Below are 19,877 nucleotides of genomic sequence, written 5' to 3' on the forward strand. Positions count from 1 at the left end.
CATGAAATTGTACCAAGTTCCGGCGCTTTAGCAACTGAGCTAATGGGGTTGAGACAGAAATTTGCAGGTTCATTTGTTTGTATAACTATGTGTATAAATGAGTTGGTCAAAACCTTTATACTTTTGTGGATGGGGCACTTCATGTTTGCATGTTTTAAAAGCGCTCGATAGTAAGCACATATGCTAACTATCAAGTTTTTACGGTATACTATGTAGAACCAATCATTGATGAATGTTTTAAAATTTGGTCTGTTTGTGTAAAAAGCTTACATTTTATTTTGTTGATTTTGTTCTTGCTTTTCAATCTTGCTTTCAAAATTGCGCTGTTAATTCACTGTAGAAGTGATGATGTAACAGGATTAACTACCATTCACTTCTTGCATGGTCATCAAGTTTGAAGGTAGAGCCTTGATCTGGCAGCATGCATGAATGGGAATTGAAATAGTCATATAACATTGACTGTGTAAAGTGATGCAATTCTTTCTTTCATGTCTATTACCAGTTTGAGGCTCTACCCAATATGTCAGAACCATGTAAGGGTGACCAGCAAAAGGTTAAAACAATTTTTGAATATATCGCCCTGCACTACAAGCAGGTTGCACTCATCAACTGTGTATGTCTGCAATCATATATTGAATACAATACCGCTCATTTCAAAGATACAAAATCTTACAGATGCGAGTGATCAGCATGATATGAATATTCTATAGAATAACAATCCAAGTCTTTTGTTCTTTGACATCTATGGTATTGCAGTGCGATTTATTCAAAAATTGTAACCTATTGCTATGGTATTTAATCCTGTTACATCATCACTTCTACAGCGAATAAAATTGCAATGCTCATTTGTGTTAAACCTGCTTCTGTCACCAAATATTTTCCAAAGCACAATAATTCCAGTATCTTTCACATAAAGGACCACTGAGGGACAGAGCGATTAGTTCTCATGAATAATGCACAGAGGTAACTTTAATAATCATCATGAATATGCATTAAAAGTGACAGAATATGCAAGTTATGAATATGCAACAAATACAGCTACATTGAAAAAAAAAACCTCAAGGAATTTGCACAGTTTTGCATAAACAATTGATTGTGTATATTTTCTTCAAAACAAAAGCAAGATACTACTAACAGCATGAAATATTTAGAAATTGAAAGTGCAGACAAAAAGTATTTTTGAATTGGACCGTTAAGGTGGTACTACACCCCTGGCCAATTTTGTGCCTATTTTTGCATTTTTCTCAAACATTATAGCGCAGTGATGATGACAAATAATATATGTATATTATAGGGCAAGGACTACAACTACTGCACTGGAAATTTTATTTCAGCACAGACAACAGTTGTGGAGTTACAGTCAAAAATGAGGGAAAACCAATATTTGATCAATAAATCAACAACTACTTGTCTTGAGTCACTGAAATTCCAGTGTAGTAACTGGATTCCTTGCCCCTATAATATACATAACTTTTTTTACCAGTGTGTTATTTGTTTTTGAGAAAAATGCAAAAATAGTCACAAATTTATCAAGGGGTGTAGTACCACCTTAAGATGATCCTGTCCTAACAGTCTTGGTTCCAAAATGTGGCGCCTTTGTCACCTGAGCAAAATGTCTGGCAACAGCGAGTTGCAAGAGAGCTGTCTCTGACTGGTCAATTTTTAACACCCATTTTTAGCTTTAGTTAATTTTTAATTGGCCAAATTGCAAACCTAGAAGTGGAAATTATACGCATACAATGCCCGGTGATCTTTGAAGTCCAATTTCCAAGCAGAAAACCTGCCTTCTTCAAGAAAAACAAGCAAATTACACCTGCAACACCAAAAACGGGGTGTTAAAAAATTGACCAATCAGCGACATCTCCCCTGAGTCTGTTGCCAGATGGTTTGTTTATTGAGGAAGCTTCCTGGAACCAAGACTACTATCTCGACTCGGGGTCTTACCTGCTGTATATTTGGTGAGGTTCCAGCAGGTGCTGTAAACCTAGTACCGATAACCTGAGCTGTCCTTGCTGTAGATTGCTGTTGCTGCTGCTGTTGTTGTTGTTGTTGCTGCATCTGTATCATCTGCTGTATAGTAGGATTGTTTACAGCTTGAATTTGATACTGAACTTGACCCGCTTGAGTGGTCAGTACTGTGGCCACACCCGACGACATAGGGGTCATTACCACCTGACCAGCCGGAGTCTGGATGATCTGCGCCGCCTGACCCGGCTGAATGACCTGCTGTAGCACCTGCTGCGCTTGACCACCTTGTTGCAACATCGGGGCCACGCCTCGTGCAGGCAAGGTCCCCGTCGGTGTGTTCCCGGGAAGACTTACTATCTGGTGAGTGCCCCCACTGGGTACAGTGACAGTTCTACTCTGCATGGGAGGGACCCTGGCTTGAGACACCACTATATTCGGGGACACCTGCTGGGTGGCAATGCTTCGCTGCGGTTGTTGCTGCTGCTGCTGTTGCATTTGCCGTTGCTGCAATGTCTGCTGCCCTGCAGGAACATGCCCCCTTGGCACATTCTGCAGGATCTGCACCTGCTGTCCTTGTTGCTGAGCAACTTGTGTGAACTCTGCGAGTCGACTGGATGCAGGCTGCTGCGGCTGTCCGGGTTTGTTACCTCGTGCCAATATGTTAGGCACGGGCTGTTGTTTTTGGACAGGCGCGCTAGTCCTTGGTGGTGTACTTCTATTGTGCGCAACCGGCGGACTCTTAGCGGCCAGTTGCTGCGCTACACGGGAAGGTTGTGTGGCAGGCGGAGTTCTTACAGGGACTAGAGGCGGAACTCTGCCCTTGTTGCTATTATTAGCCCTATTGGATTCGTCGTCGTCAGTCAGATCGATAACTGCTACTTCGGAGGGATTGCCAGGTGCAGGAGGGCGCTTGGCTGTAGCAGATGATTTGGCCCGGACGTCGCCTGGTTTGGTAGTGGGTGCAGCTGCAGGTCTCACCTATGTGGAAAAAATACCATAGATAAAATCTGTTAACATTTTACCACAGATGGTCCTACATTATGTAATCACATTGGGCCATTCCGATTGAAATCCATACACCCTATGGAAGACATGACCTTATCACAAGAGGAGTGTATTTCAAATGGGGTGACCTGAATGGGCGATTCCATTTGAAATCTAAACCCCCCTGTGTGGGAGAGAGATTAAGGTCATGTCTTCCACAGGCAGTGAATGAATTTAAAATTGTAACAGCCCATATTTGCACTTTGATGAATATGATTAGTACCAAATAAATCATGATGAAATTGGTCATGAGTCCAAATAATGGAAAGTCTAAATAATCAACAGCAATCAACATAACACTTAATAACAAAATGGCAATAAAATGAAACATCTTCTACCCATATGAAGAATCCAACGAATGTCCCTTTGCTTCATAACGACACATGCATGTTCACACTTTCCTAAAATCTTCCATCTAGATGTACAAATCTGCAAAAATTGATTCCTATTCAAAAATTGCATTGACTTAGTGACATTGACAATTTCAGTTACATTTAGACATTTAGGATAAGGGAAAGGGAATTGATTTAGCGGGTTAAGGCTGAAAAATAACTTTAAAAAGTGAATAAATCATGTGTTAGTGCACTTTTATAAGAACTTAAAACCATGCTCTTTGTGGAAAAACATTGTGGAAAATAAAAAAGCCATAACAACATCAATAACTATTTTCATATTAAAAATATATAAATACCCTTTTATGTGACCACTCTTTTTAAAAGGTTTGTAATTCAGCAAGTTCATTGAAATTCCAAAATCCCCACTGGCTTCCAGCACTGAAGCCATAATATGTGATTTGCTCCACTGCTAACACCCTCAATTTTTCTCAAATTTCTACTTTTTGCACAATTGTAATGCCCAATGGTATACTACTACGGCTGAATGATCTTCTGAAGAAAACAATGGTTTTTCAATGCCACAACGCCATATTTTTATGCTTCCATGTATCTTGTCAACTGGTGTTGTTCCCCCATACAATGTAAAGTTGTCACAATTTCACTTTTTTTTACTTTCAATGTACAAACTACATATTTTGGAATAAACCTATGGAATATACCTTTGGAATAACAAATCATCAGTGAAATTACAGGTTGTTGTTGGACAGGAAAAACCTCTGTGTCATTGGCCCCTGAACATGTTTAAAGCAAAACCTCCTATATAACCTATTGGCAGTTTTGTTTTAAACATGTTCAAGGGCCACAAGTACAAAGGAGGTTTTTCCTGCCCAACGACGATGTCCAACCATAAAATCCTCCAAACCATCATTCCTTCCATCGCAACCACCTTTAGGTATAGAACATTCAATTTTTTGAGGACGATCGCTGATTATTCAACTATATAATTGAATACCACATCACTGTACCAACTTGCGGAGGTTATAGCGCCCTCAATGGTAAACATATTTATAGATTCCACATAAAACCCCTTTTTACAAAACAGGCTACAACCACATAAAAAACACTTTGGTAAAATTGCACAATCATGTAAAAACATACAGGTAAGTCATTCCATAATTCACCAATCAGTGTCCGTCTTTTTTTGTAAATAATCACAAAAGGTGTAACCATAAAATGCGCTATTCCAGTTGAAATCCATGATACACCCCCTATGGTAGATATTACCTTAAATTTCTTCTCACAGAGAGTATCAATTGTGAATTACCTAAATGGGCGACTTTACTTGAAATCTGCACTCCCTGTGCAGGAGTTTAATTAATGGCATGTCTTCCAAATGGGCTGTCAATGGATTTCAGCTGGAATAAACCACACCTCCAATTGATCCATCATCACCATGGCAACAGAGATGAAGCAAACATGGTGGCAAGTAAATTACCTTTTGGGTACTCCTTAAAAACATTGCCATGCACATTGCTAAGGATAACTTTATGGTAGAAACAAGATTCACAGTATATGAGAGTTAATTTTATAAAAAAACCCTGAGCACTACCTGCCGATCTAACATTGCTTCTGATTGGTCACTTACATGATATTTTCACTTTAATCACCAATCAGAATGGAGCTTTGCAAATAATTCACCCCAATTTTTTTTTTTGTGTGGTGAAATTATTCTAACCATGTTACCTGATTGGTCCAATCGACAATAAAACTTCTTTTTGGTCAATCGGCAGGTAGTTCTCATGGGGTTAAAGGGATAACATGCAGACTTTTTCCAGGGCTGTCAACTTTTTGGAATAACTATATAGGTGCGATACATTGTCAAACAGGGGTGTATCGGGGTGGAAAATTTTAAAACTGTACCCCTGATTTTTGTCGACAGGGTGTAAGAAAATCTAAAAAAGTGGTGGGGCCAGAGTATGATTTTTTTCCTTAAACTACACTAACAATGCGCAAGATTTACTACCTTGGCGTGAAAGTGTGAGAAAGTGCCCAGACAGTACGCAGAATGCGCGAGAGTTGACAGCCTGCTTTTTCCTAGTTTGTTTCTTTAACTACATTTACAATCAACCAACACATGCATTTCAATATTACTGATATGAATACCTGAGTGGAAGAAGGGCCCAACTCCATCAAAACTGTTTTTGAGATATTAAGAAAAAACTTAATATTTGGAAAAGTTTTATAGACAGAACGTTTTCATCTTCAGGGGACCTTTAATACATGAACATACAATACTACATATATTCGAAATTACATATGATGTTTCCATGGCAACGGTACAGGTCTTAATACGAGCTGGAGTTGGGCCCTTCTTCCACTAATATACTGCAAGTTCCAGTTCCGTGAGCAGATGTGTCACAGAAATTTGATAATTATCCATTAATTGCACAAGTAGAAGCATGTAATATGTTAGCAAAAAAGTTTATTGTAGTGAAAAGCAGATTTCATGGGTGAACAAAATTTCTCTTATATTCCAATATTTGTGGAAGAAGGGCCCATCTCCATGGAGTTGGGCCTTTCTTCCATAAAAACCATGATTAAGTGTACATGGAAGACTATTTGGAGAGTGGATTTTGACTCATCTTTCACACACAAGGAAGAACAGTCTGTTGGCAATAAAATGCTGGGTCAGACTCATTTTTGTAAAAAATTGGAGTTGGGCCCTTCTTCCACTCAGGTATTCATATAATTAGAACAACTTGAATAAAAAACACCACAGACAACACAAATACACCGACATGTACATGCACAGGCCTAGAAATGTGTGACAGTGCGCGGGAATCCCCCTGGATTCTCGCAAATAAAGGATTGGTGTGACTTGCAAATTTACCCCAGCAGCCTAAAACGATAATAACAAACAATACCCTCCATCCCTCATGGATAATCAAAATATAAAAATGGCACCCTTCAAGATTGTGTTCCACCAATAAACATGCAAAACTTTCTCCGACATGTGGTTTTATAAGCAGAGAGCAGACTGTGCTTAAAAGACGCATTTGAAGCAGTGTGATTCAAGCAGGACATCGTGGAATGCAAACCCTGGATCCAAACAGACCTGACATTAAAAATATATATATGATGCTGAAGAGTGCACATGTGTGGCAAGCTGCTTGGGCGTGTAGAGCCTTTCTGGATGTGTTCCACCGGAAACTTTCGCTGGCATGTGGCTCATTATTGAAGACTTGTGTACACAGACAAACAGGTGCACAAAGGACACCTCTGAAGAGTGCGCAGAAGAGTGATTCAAGCAGAGTGATGACATCATAGAATCCAAACAGAATGACACATAAATGAGAAACATAAATATTGGGTTATTCCAGTCAAAATCCATACACCCTATGGAAGATTACGACCCTAATCTCCCAACACAGGGGTAGTGAAATTCGCACTCCCGGTGTGGAAGATTAAGATCATGTCTTCCAAAGGAAGTGTATGGATTTCAACTGGAATAGCACATTGCAGAAGGCATCTGACATGGTTGCATGTAGCAAGCTAAGATGTAGCACCTACAAATTTATGCACCTTCACAGAACATCAATGGCAGTTGTAGAATGTTCAAGCAATAAAAAAGCTAAAATCAAGAAAGTGATTATGCTGCGCAAGAAGTGTCAATACAATATTGTAATTTAAAGAACAAGACAGCGACTGAACCATATATACGCGCACCAAATTGCCCATCATGCTTTATGTGTGAAAAAAATTACACCACCAACACAGACACAATTTCCTTACTCCAGATTGCGCCACCTCATCAGGCATCTTCCTTGGTGGTCTCTTTGCTTCTGACGGTGTATTACCCGACTTGTGTCTCCCCTTGGATGCCACTGAAGACTCTCCAGGACTCGCTTCCATGGCTACATCAACAGTTCTTGCCCCAGATGGAGCCACTTTGGGTGCTATCTTCCTTGGTGGTCTCTTTGCTTTTGATGGTGTATTACCAGATTTGTGGCTCCCCTTGGATGCCACTGAAGGCCCTCCAGGACTCGCTTTCATAGCTACATCAACAGTTCTTATCCCAGATGGGGCCACTTCAGCTGTCTTTCTTGGGGGTCTCTTTGTTTCCGACAGTATGTTACATGACTTGCTGCATGACATGGATTCAACTGAAGAACCTGCAGGACTCTCTTCCATGGATCTTACCCCGGATGGAGTTACTTCAGCTACTGTCTTCCTGGGTGGTCTCTTTGCTTCTGATGCTTTGCATCTCCCCTTGGATGCCACTGAAGACCCTCCAGGACTCACTTCCATGGCTACATCAACAGTTCTTACCCCAGATGGGGCCACTTCAACTACCGACTCTTTTGAAGGTCTCTTCGTTTCCAACGGTATGTTACACGACTTGCTAATTGGTATGGATTCTACTGAAGAATCTACAGGACTCTCTTTCATGGATACATCAAAAGATCTTACCCCAGATGGAGTTACTTCAGCTACCGTCTTCATTGGTGGTCTCATTGCTTCGGATGGTGTATTACCCGACTTGCGGCTCCCCTTGGATGCCACTCCAGGACTCGCTTCCATAGCTACATCAACATTTCTTATCCCAGATGGAGCCACTTCAGCTACTGACTTTCTTGGGGGTCTCTTCATTTCCGACGGTATGTTACATGACTTGCTGCATGACATGGATTCCACTGGAGAACCTGCAGTTTTCTCTTCCATGGATACATCGAAAGATCTTACCCCAGATGGAGTTTCTTCAGCTACCGTCTTCCTTGGTAGTCTCTTTGCTTCCGATGGTGTATTACCCGAGCAGCTCTCCTTGGATGCCACTGATGACCCTCCAGGACTCGCTTCCATGGCTACATCAACAGTTTTTACCCCAGATGGAGCCACTTCAACTACCGACTCTCTTGGTGGTCTCTTCGTTTCCGACGGTATATTACATGACTTGCTCCTTGGCATGGATTCAACTGAAGAACCTCCAAGACTCTCTTCCATGGACACACCAAGAGTCCTTACCCCAGATGGTGTCATTTCAGCTACTGTCTTCCTTGGTGGTCTCTTTGCTTCTGATGGTGTGTTACCTGACTTGCTTACTGGCATTGATTCCACCAATAATCTAACAGGACTTTCTTCCATGGACACATTGAGAGTTCTTAACCCAGATGGAGCAACTTCATCTAACATCTTTCTTGGTGGCCTTATTACTTCTGGTGGTGTGTTACTAGATTTCCTGTCTGACGTTGATTCCACTGAAGATCCTCTAGGACTCTCTTTCATGGACACATCAAGAGTCCTTACATCAGATGGAGCCACTTCATCTAACATCTTTCTTGGTGGCCTTATTGCTTCTGATGGTGTGTTATGCAACTTGCTGCCAGACATCGATTCCACAGGAGAACCTCCAGGACCCTCTCCCACAGGTACATTGATAGTTCTTACTTCAGACGGAGCCACTTCAGCTCCCTCAGACGGAGCCACTTCGGCTACCGACTTTCTTATTGCCCTCTTTGCTTCTGACAATATGTTACATGGCTCGTTTCTTGTTGTGGATTCCACTGTGGAGCACCCAGGACTCTCTTCCATATACACATCTACAGAGTTTACCCCAGATGAATCCACTTCAACTACCGACTTTCTTACTGCCCTCTTTGCTTCTGACGATATGTTACATGACTTGCTGCTTGTAGTGGATTCCACTTTGGAGCATCCTGGACTCTCTTCCATAGATATCTCAGTACAGTCATTGGCAAGTGCTTCAGAAGTATCAATGGCAGTTTCAAGATCTGAGCACATCACTTTATCATTGGTTTCATTCAAATTGCCACTCTTGACATCAGCAGTTCTGGAGTCCAAAGCCTCCCTTCCTGTAGTATCTGTACTAGTTGCATTTGCAGTGCTTCTTTTGACAATTTCTGATACCTCGCCTGCCTTATCAGTGGCGGAATACACTGTACAGAGCGACTCACTGTGGGAAGATATTTCTGCGATTGCTCTCTCGTTCTCGACACCTACAGACGATGCATCAGATTGGTCTGATTCACCACCAATATCATCAACACTGGACTCATTTGAAACCACATTGGTAGTTATATTGAGTTCACTAGCCGTCTTCATACCTACATCCATTGCACTAGACAATAGAGTCAATGATGTCATCCCATTATCTTTCTTTGTGTTGGCTATCGGCTCAAGAGACCTTTCAGGGGTCAACTGTTCCAAGTTCAATTCAATCAAAGAATCGTTCTCGGAAACTTCGGACCTGGGACTGTCACTCCTCGCGGCAAGTAGTTGATCTTCAGACCGTCTGAAGACTGTCACTCCTCATGGCAAGTAGTTGATCTTCAGACCCGGGACTGTCACTCCTCGCGGCAAGTAGTTGATCTTCAGACCCGGGACTGTCACTCCTCCTGGCAAGTAGTTGATCTTCGGACCTGGGACTGTCACTCCTCGCGGCAAGTAGTTGATCTTCAGACCGGGACTGTCACGCCTAGTTGATCTTCAGACCGGGACGCGGCAAGTAGTTGATCTTCAGACCCAGGACTGTCACTCCTCGTGGCAAGTAGTTGATCTTCAGACCCGGGACTGTCACTCCTCGCGGCAAGTAGTTGATCTTCAGACCTGGGACTGTCACTCCTCGCGGCAAGTAGTTGATATTCAGACCTGGGACTGTCACTCCTCGCGGCAAGTAGTTGATCTTCGGACCTGGGACTGTCACTCCTCGTGGCAAGTAGTTGATCTTCGGACCGGGACTGTCACTCCTCGTGGCAAGTAGTTGATCTTCGGACCCGGGACTGTCACTCCTCGTGGCAAGTAGTTGATCTTCGGACCCGGAACTGTCACTCCTCGCGGCAAGTAGTTGATCTTCGGACCCGGGACTGTCACTCCTCGCGGTAAGTAGTTGCTCTTCAACTACCACAGCTGTCAAACAGATTGGTACTACTCTGTTTATTTGCTTTTGTACTTTTTCTTCACATTTATCAGTGCTGTCTAGTCCTTCAATTGGAGTGTCTATAGGTTCATCCCGATGTGTTACTTCCAAAGCAACATCGTGTATTAATTCGACGTCACGTCCACGCGCCATCTTAGCATTTAACTTCGTTTTCGCTTCCATAAATGGCATGCACAGTTTACACTTCACTTTTGACGACAACTTTCCTTGGTTCCGTGTAGATTTTTTCGGTTTAATCGCAGCGGGCAACTGATTCACAGTGTTTAATTTCTCTGCGATAATGAGTTTCTTCTTGAAACCAGCGGTGGATTTCGACATTGGGAGTTTATTATGCTTTGTTGCGGTAGATTTGTTAGAAGTAGCACTTGCCTGCATGGAACAACGGTATAAACGATTAAAGACAAAGACAATCAGATTGCATTGGAGATGCTCTTGATGGTTTTAAAAATATTTAAAAAAATTTTTGGTGCTTATTAGATTTGAAGTGAAAAAAACCCTATATTTTAAGTGCTAATGAACAGTGCATTTTAAAAGACTCAGTTTTAGGTTGTTATTGATAGTCTGAATGAGAGTACAATTTAAAATCTTTGGAGGCAAGTGTCCACCAAATTGCAGTGGCCCATTCAAAAGGGGGTTAGGGCAACTTTCAGTTGTCCACAAGTGAAGGGAAATCGCACACAGCCGAGGGAATGAGGTTTACGCATCATCTTTTAATCGATTGGCATTCAGCTGGGAGTGATTTGATCCTGGCACCCTCGACGGTGTGAAATCATGCACATATACATGTATCTGCCATTATTCACATCTAAACAAATATTCAATAAAATCGCAAAAGCGACATCTAATTACAGGTCTGTGATCCAATGGACAGTCTCATCCCCCACTTTTATCCATGTAAACTGAGATTTTTGTTTCAGAAGAAAGTTTACATTTTCTCATTACCCCAATGAAATTTAACACACAAGAGATGTTTCGTGTATGTGTGATGTGTGGTTACCACACCGGAAGTGTACGTATATACTTTTCTATAGGGTAATGTTATACACGTTTCTACTTCTCAATTAAAACCATTGCAGCCATGCAATTTTGAAACATATTGTTTTAATTGCTGGCCTTAATCTAAGAGAGAAAACTCAAAATACAATTTATGTGAATGCATGATTGCATTCAATATGATCAAATGAAAGATGCATAATGTATATAACATGCCATTAAGGAATCATTCCAGTTGGCCTTGAATTAATGGGTGAATGTTATCTGACAATATATAAGGCAAAAAAAAAAAAGATTTGTCTCAAAGCTCGCGTGCGCATTTGTAAATTCGTTAGATTTGGAAAAAGAGAAATGCAGAATTTTTTTTATTTCAAATTTTTTTTTTTTTTTTATAGTTTTTCCGGAAAAATTCGGCGAAAATCAGATTTATTTCTCCAAATACCATGAAAAAAGTCTGGGAAAAAAAAAAAAAAAATCGCATTTCGCATTTGTTTTCAAACCACTCGTGAGCTTTGAGACAAACCATTATTTTTTTTTTGCCTAATGTATGACAATCCTCATTAATTTAAAAGCTTTTAAAGGGAATTATAATCATTTTTTTTAAATTAAAGATTTTTTTGCCCAACAGCTCCACCACATGATCTGCAAGCATTACTCCCTATTCCAGAAAAATACAGCACTATTTTTTGGGATTAAAAAAATATTATCCTGTTCAGTTTGCTTTGACTGTCCCTTTGATTAAAATAAAATTCTATTCTCAATGCAGATGACCCTTCAGGTGCAACCACAGATCCATCTGTGGTGCAACTAATTTATCCCTGACAATACAAAAGTACAGGTATGGGAAAAAGGTCACTTTGCCAATTATAGTTCTAAAATCTGTCAAATAAAATAATGATGATATGTATTTACTGGAGAATCTGTCAGGGTCATAAAAAAGTTTAGACTGTGCACAAGTCTTGATTATGTTTTCAGTGGCGTAGCATCATAGGGGCACAAGGGTGGCATCCCAATCAATTTGAAAATTTAGAAAATCCCATTAGAAAATTGCCGCTTGTGTCCACCGGCTTGTGCCCACCGGCTTGTGCCCACCAATCCGGCCCGGGTGCCCCTACATCTTGGTCAGTGACGTACCCCTAATAGGATGACACAAGCTATACCACTGTATGTATTTGTTAATCATTCGGGTCACAAAATAATTTTAGACTGTGCACAAGTCTCAGATTACGGATAAGTGAATCAATCAATTATCTTCGGGTTTTGGATTTTAAAATTAATTTATTGGTCTGCTGATTTCGAATGTACACTTATTGAAGAAAATATGGAGAATATCATTTATCTGACAGATTGGGAATTGTATGCAACTTCCAGCCTCCAACTTCCAAATCTAAAAATATTGACAACTTTTACATCAAATTTAATATATAAAAGGAAATAAAAATAATTCTGTACATTTCTCAACAGAAGACAAGGTCATCTCTTTGAAATAATATATTTAATGTTAATAATCAGTTTAAATACTTCAACAATGGATCACTGGGCCTGTTTCCTTACCAACAAAAGAACAATTCCTTTGATAGTGCACAATACAATACCTCTTACTCAATAAAAAGCTTCTCCCGGGCATGAGGTCATTACTTCAACAATAGACTGAACACAACTTTGAAGGTTTCACACCCAATGAAATAAAAAAAAAAATATAAAGGCAGTGTTGCCTGTCTTGTCAACACTGTGCTGCAGACCCATTCATTAATTGTGCATGTTTTGAAAAATTCAATTACGCACCGAGACCAAGAATTTTTTTTTTTTAATCCACACAAAAGGAAAAAGGAAAAACACAAAAAAATGGAAATTTTACTTATGGGCAATCAAAATCAGTAGGTAACATGTACCTGCACAAACACCCAACATTTAATAAAATGATATACATCAACAAAGGACAATATTACATTTTGAATACCCTGGATCACCTACAGAATTCTAATTCTATTTCATTTATTAAAGCAATATTTTAACATTTGATGAGGACGCCCTCAATGTTTTTCAAAATTCTGATTTTCATGCCATCTTAATGTACTTCAGTAAACTAACATTTCCTGTAAAAAATCGAGGCTTTAGGTGCTGTATTAATGACAACATCAGAGATTTTTAATAAAATGGTGTGATCGAAATATTGGTCAAATGTGTGTGCGCTGTTCATAACACTGCGTACATGTCGTACAGGATGGCCATAACACATAAAAAGGATTGAACTCAGTCACAACTGACAGAGTGACATGCATTAGCAACAAAAGAGCTGGAATAAATTGTGATTTTCTTTGTTTCACCTTATTTGTTCGGCTCAAAATTAAAGGGACATATCTGATTTCTTATTGAAATGTTCAATATTGCTTAGTTTAAAGGGCTGAGTGATTTTGGTTTAAATGTCCATCTAGCATGCTGCAGAGGGCTAAAGGGTCAAATTCCATGCTGGCGCATTTCAAAAATTGTTACGGTACGCTATTTGCACTAAACTACAGCTTACTACAGTACATTGGGAGCGTTATTAATATTCAATATAAATATATTGTACAATGGCTTCAATTTCATTTATTAATATGGGAGTGGTATACTGGCTCAATTCTATGCCAGCTAGCACACTTCCAACATTGTTAAAATGTGGTACACTAAACTACGGCTTATCACAGCTCATTGGGAGGGTACTTTGATTTCCTTGTCTTCTTATCGTACAACGCCCTGCCTTATCATATGAGATGATAAATATTATACTGATTAAAAGGGATATGGCCTGGTTTGCTGTCTAGAATGCAGAATGCTACTGGTCCAATTCCATGCCAACTGGCACACTTCCAAAATATTATTTAAATGAGGTATGCTGTTTACACTAAAAATCTGCTTATTACAGCACATTGGGAGGGTTTTCCTAGTCTTTTTATCAACCAAAGCCAAGATAAGACGATAAATATTATATTGTAAAATGGCTTCAATTTCATTTATTAAAGGAGCGTGTGATCTATTGGTTCGGATGTGTCTAGCATGCACAGGGCCAGTGTTCGAAATATGCCTCAAAAAGTTACAGCCCAGCCGGGCTTGACCCTAAAAAGTTACTGGCCAGCCAGGCCGGCAACTAGATGCCAGTCAGAAAAGTTACCGGCCAGGCCAAAAAGTTACAGGCCAATGGCAGGCTCTATTTCGAACGCTGCACAGGGCTACTGCTTCAACTTTCATGCCAGCTGGCACATTTCTAAAATTGTTAAAATGAGGTATGATGTTCACACTAAACTACTGCTTATTACAGCACATTGGAAGGGTACTTTGATTTGCTCATCTTCATCGTCCAAAACCAAGCTAAGGCGAAAAATATTGTACTGTAAAATGGCTTCAATTTTATTTATTAAAGGAGCATATGGTCTATTGGTGTAGATGTGTCTAGCATGCAGAGGGCTGCTGGTACAACTTTCATGCCAGCTGGAACATTTCCAAAATGCTTAAAATGAGGTATGCTGTTTATGCTAAACTACGTCTTAATACAGCACATTGACCAAAGCCATGCTTGGACGATAAAAACGGCTTGGGATCATAAATCATCCTGCATGCCTTGGCATGTCACGGCTGACAGGTTTACCAGTTGCCATATTCCTGGCATTTTTAAACATGTCTTACCAAGTCCGCCAACCTAAGCTTCTTTTATGACAGAAATTCATGGTAACACAATTTAATAATACTATTAGTAGCAAAATGAGAAGTTAATCAAATGAGAAATTAATTAATTAATTAATTGGGAAATGATAAATGCTGGTATTCATGTAGAGATTATGGCGCATGATTAATTCAAAGCCTTGCAATGCGCTCTTCCAGTTGAAGTCCATACACCCCCTATGGAATACATGACCTTAATCTTTCACACAGGGAGTGTGAATTTCAAGTGGGATGACCTGAATGGGTGAAATCTACACTCCCTGTGTGGGAAATTAAGGTTGTGTCTTCCATACAGGGGGGTATATGGATTTCAGCTGGAATAGCCTTGCAATTTGGTAGTATGACTTGCATTTTCTAAATACCTACAAAGGATTAACTAGGTAGTGTTTTTCATCCAGTGCAATCAGTGACGTTAACGGTGGTGTCTTTAAACGTTCACTTGTGTACGATAGCGCCGAGTTAAAACTCGGATTGAAATTAAATTTGCCCTGATGTCGCCGACTACACTTAGAAAGGCTGGACACTACGATCTGCGCTGATGAAGGGTGATCAGTGGCATGTACAGGTTTTTAAACATGGGGGAGGGGGCACAGGTCTTGATTCTCCAATCTGCTCAAAAATTTTACCTACTAGGTGCATTTATCCTGACTGACAAATCCCCTTTGCACATGCCACTGATGATGATATAACATTGCCCTGTCAATGTTTTATGCAAACAATTCAAAACATTTCATACGCTAAAAATCAAACTTGTTTGCAACCATAATAGCATGCAGGCATGGTCGGATGCAAATTTTAATAAAAATGACTAAACTCATGGAATGTGTTAGTGGCAAATTGTGTGCAAGTAACATGGATGTGTATCTCTTACAGAAGCGTGAGCCCCACACGTAGCAGATGTCGACGTCGCCACAGAATAGCGCTGGGGCGACTGAAGATTTAGTGGCTGTTGCTGATGCTCGTACCGCTGCTGTCCAAATGGATTATTAAGCTGTGTGTGTTATTAAACATCAAAGTCATCAATTATCTATAATAACATGCTACATTATATGCACGACAAACTCTTTCCCCGATTTCTTGACTGGGAATTGGACCCACAACCTGGCTTTTGTTGTTATTTGTCTACTAAAAACATATTATTAACCCACATCGCTGAATAATGTATTGACAACTAAGTTGAGAAAAAATCATATATTGGGCTATTCCAGTTGAAATCCACACTACCCCTGTGGAAGATTTTGGAAATATCTTCCACAGGGGGAGTATGTTTTTCAAATGTAATTGGTCAGAGTTAATCAATTTGAAACCCATACTCCCCCTGTATTATGGCTTTCATATATCTTCCACAACTGGAGTGAGTGTTTCAGATGGAAGTTACCCAATTGTCTATTGTATTCAAAACTCATACTCCCTCTGTGGCAGACTTTAGCTAAACCTTATACAGGGGTAGTGTGGATTTTAAATGGAATAGCCCAATGAATGAACACACACATGCTTGTTATCTAAACTATTAAATGAAATTATGTTTCACACGTCTAAGACTTATGAAAACAAAACGATTAAGGGGAAAATATCAAAAACTCTCAAGATATTACAAATTGTTCATGCTCAAACCATGCTCAGCTGAATATACATTATGAAAAACGGTAAGATTTGAAATTTACAAAAGGCAAAACTTGTGGAAATAAACATCGGGTAATCATGCTTAACTAGCAACAACATTTGGTACTGGTACATCGCCCACATAAAAAAAAAAAAAAAAAAAGTGACTTCCATATTTGACCAAATTTGACTGTTCAACGCATAAATGAATGAAGCTTGCACTTTTAATTTGACAAAACAAGATAACAAGTTCAAGGTCATATTCGATCAATATACTACTGTAAGCATGGTATGAAGAACTTTGATATCTGTTATGGTTTTTTTAATGAGTTATTTTTTGCTTATCAGACACATTTCTATCTAGCCTAAATGAACCATTTATTGCTAAATTTCCCTGAATGCACCCGCTACCAGCAGACTCTTCCGATCTTCCACAAAATTGCAGAACAATGTTATTATCAGTATTTTCCATTTTACTCCCATTAATGATAAAGGAATATAGGTTTGTGGACTTTGTAAGGCCGTCGGAATCGGATAGATTGGCAAGATTTGATAAGAGATACACAAACACTATCACTAGGATCCACAACATGCTCATCTATCAGGGGCACAGTCCTTTACCCCCAATACGTTTGTTTGTACATTTATTGAATTAGAGAATAAGCGATAGGAATTTTTATTTTGCCTATCCTCTACAGTGTGATAGAGCGACAGGCAGGTCCAATATTTTGAGTAGTGGATGCGGCGCAGCCGGTATCCACTACGATAAAAATATTGGACCTGCCTGTCGCCTATCATAGGTAGAGGATAGGCAAAATAAAAATTCCTATCGCTTATTCTCATTCTTAGTCAGTTAAATATTATTTTAATAACTGTAAACAATTTTTTTAAAGCAAAAACTAAGTTATCGTCATAAAAACTCCCTCATTATAAAATGAACGAAACTTGTTTACAACTTCACGTATTCTGTTGCGAGTACTGCTAGCGGCGTCGCGTATTCCGCACTAGTCACGCATTACAGCGCAATACATACGCGCGCACCTCTACAGGCGCGTAAGGCATTATCAAGACGCATGATGACGTGGGGTCGTCACGGCCTGATAAACGGCACCGAAATCTTGCGATTGTCCAATCAAAAATGTGTCTACGAACTAGACCACTCCCACTGACTAAGAATGACCTTTAAAAATTTGGGTACAAAAACTCATACTCTGCAACTTGAGGTCAAATTTGCACTATGATTGTTTAATTGAGGTTATTGGACCATGCCATTGGGATGAGGCCATTGTGGGCAATCTTGAATGTGCATGACCAGGTTGTCAGTGGTTAGGCCAAATATGTAACGTTTGTCCATAAATGTGTAATGTGCTACTTCCATATCAATGTTTGAATCAAAGATGGGTTGGGCTATTCCAGATGAAATCCATATACCCCCTACCGAAAACATGACCTTGTTCTTCAACACAAGGAGTGTGAATTTCAAATGAGGTTACCTGAATGGGCGACTTCATTTGAAATCTACACCCTGTGTGGAAGGTTATGGTCTTGTCTTCCATAGTTCCATAGGGGTAGTATGGATTTCAATAGAATAGAATAGAATAGAATAGAATAGAATAGAATAAAATAGAATAGAATATGGAATAGCCCACTGCCAAGACTTTCATGAGTTGGGCTCTCATGATTCACTTGAAATCCTTTTAAAATCAGTTCTTGTAATGTTACAAAAATCCTGGTTTAGTAAATGTACAATGTAAAAACAATAAGACATTGTTCTGCAACTTTGTTGGAATGGAAGAGAAGACATCACAGATTCCCTTCTCACCTGCTTATTCGGGGTCACTGGAGCTTTTGTCCCACTGGCAGCAGTATTGGTGGCACCACCAGCAGGAGCATTTACTGCAGGCTGTGGCGCCCTCATTGGTGACGAGGTAGCTTGTGGTGGAGCTTGCCTTGGTGCCGTCACATTTGGCCTACTGACATCTGACGCAACAGGTGTTCCTTGACGCGGCACTGCTACTGTTTGCGCTCTAACAACGTGTGTGTTAGACGACGGCTGCGGCACGTGTGTTCGTATCTGCGGTGGAGTCGGTTGCACAGACTGTACCATGGCGACGGATTGTTTTGCTGGGCTGATAGCAGCGGGAGCAGTGGTTCCAGCTAACAGCTGCTGGGCTTGCAGGACATCTTGACGGTCATACTGAGTACCAGTGGCAATAATAACTTTGTTGGGGACCTACAAATAGTAAAAATGGTCAATGGTGTTACAAAGATGAGGTTTACCTTCTAGAAACACTATTTTTTTTCTTTTCCTTAATAAATATTTCTTATTTTATTACTTTCATGTGTTGCTAGGATGCTAATAATCCTATATAATACCATCCGTCGCCTACCTCCTTTCTCCTGGCCCTCAAGATATCATTTTGTTCCGTAAGCTCGTGCACTTTGATCTGTAAACGGGTGGATTCAATCTGCCACTTCTGTCGGCTGCTCTCCGATGCTGCCAGCTGCTCTTTGAGAGCCTTTGCCTCGGCGGCCAGAGCCGTGTAGTTCTTCAGATGCTTCTTCATCTTCATCTCGATCATTTTAGCAAACAATTCCTGGGTTTCAAGAATATCATGGATCAATCAATATCATAAACACCAAGGTAGGGGAAAAGGAAATAAGGACACCACAAACTTACCGACACAACAACATTTTGTGATACGATCCAGAGAAATGAGTCCGATGTCATTAATACTGATTTTGAGATATTGGCAAACAAAGTGTTAAAATTCTTTTGTTTTATTTTAGTTTTAGCGATTGATAAGTTGACTAAGTTCGCAAAGGAAAGTCTTTTATCAACATGGGGTTTTCAGTTTCTGAAGCTCTAAATGTCCTCTTTAGAAACATATGAAATTATGAATAGCTTATTTCCAAACCGTGTTAAGTCCACAAACACATGTAGGTATTATAATTTCAGTTGGATGGACCATTACAAAGCAAACAGTAACAATACTGTGCGAGGCCTTTGATTACCAAATGAGAACAAAAGTCTGCATATTGTTTAATAGCATTGTTGTCGTAAATAATGGCTTGTTGATGGTACAACTCACTGTTGTCAAACTTGTCAAAGTATAAATTGTGATTGTATCACACAAGTAAATGAGAAACTTGTGGTTGTGGACTTAATTAACGCGGCTGTGTACTCTAGACATTGTTTCTTTCGCGAAATTGAGGTTTTTTTATGTTTGTACTTTGTTATGTTTTTTATAAATACAAGGAATGAAAATCCAGATTTATAA

At 39.9% G+C, this 19,877-nt stretch overlaps 1 protein-coding gene across 1 annotated transcript in view; it reads right to left on the reverse strand.

Moving 5' to 3' along the window:
* Nucleotides 1–19,877, reverse strand: part of LOC140164953 (uncharacterized) — a 38,173-nt gene that overhangs the window by 10,847 nt on the left and 7,449 nt on the right. Inside the window, exons 2-5 of the mRNA XM_072188353.1 lie at nucleotides 18,987–19,193; nucleotides 18,419–18,829; nucleotides 15,866–15,985; nucleotides 1,945–2,946 (exon numbers count right to left, since the gene is read on the reverse strand). Coding sequence (XP_072044454.1) covers nucleotides 1,945–2,946; nucleotides 15,866–15,985; nucleotides 18,419–18,829; nucleotides 18,987–19,193 — 1,740 coding nt within the window. The remainder of the gene's footprint in view (nucleotides 1–1,944; nucleotides 2,947–15,865; nucleotides 15,986–18,418; nucleotides 18,830–18,986; nucleotides 19,194–19,877) is intronic.

This window comes from Amphiura filiformis, chromosome 11 (genome assembly GCF_039555335.1).
Source record: "Amphiura filiformis chromosome 11, Afil_fr2py, whole genome shotgun sequence".
Classification (NCBI taxonomy): domain Eukaryota; kingdom Metazoa; phylum Echinodermata; class Ophiuroidea; order Amphilepidida; family Amphiuridae; genus Amphiura; species Amphiura filiformis.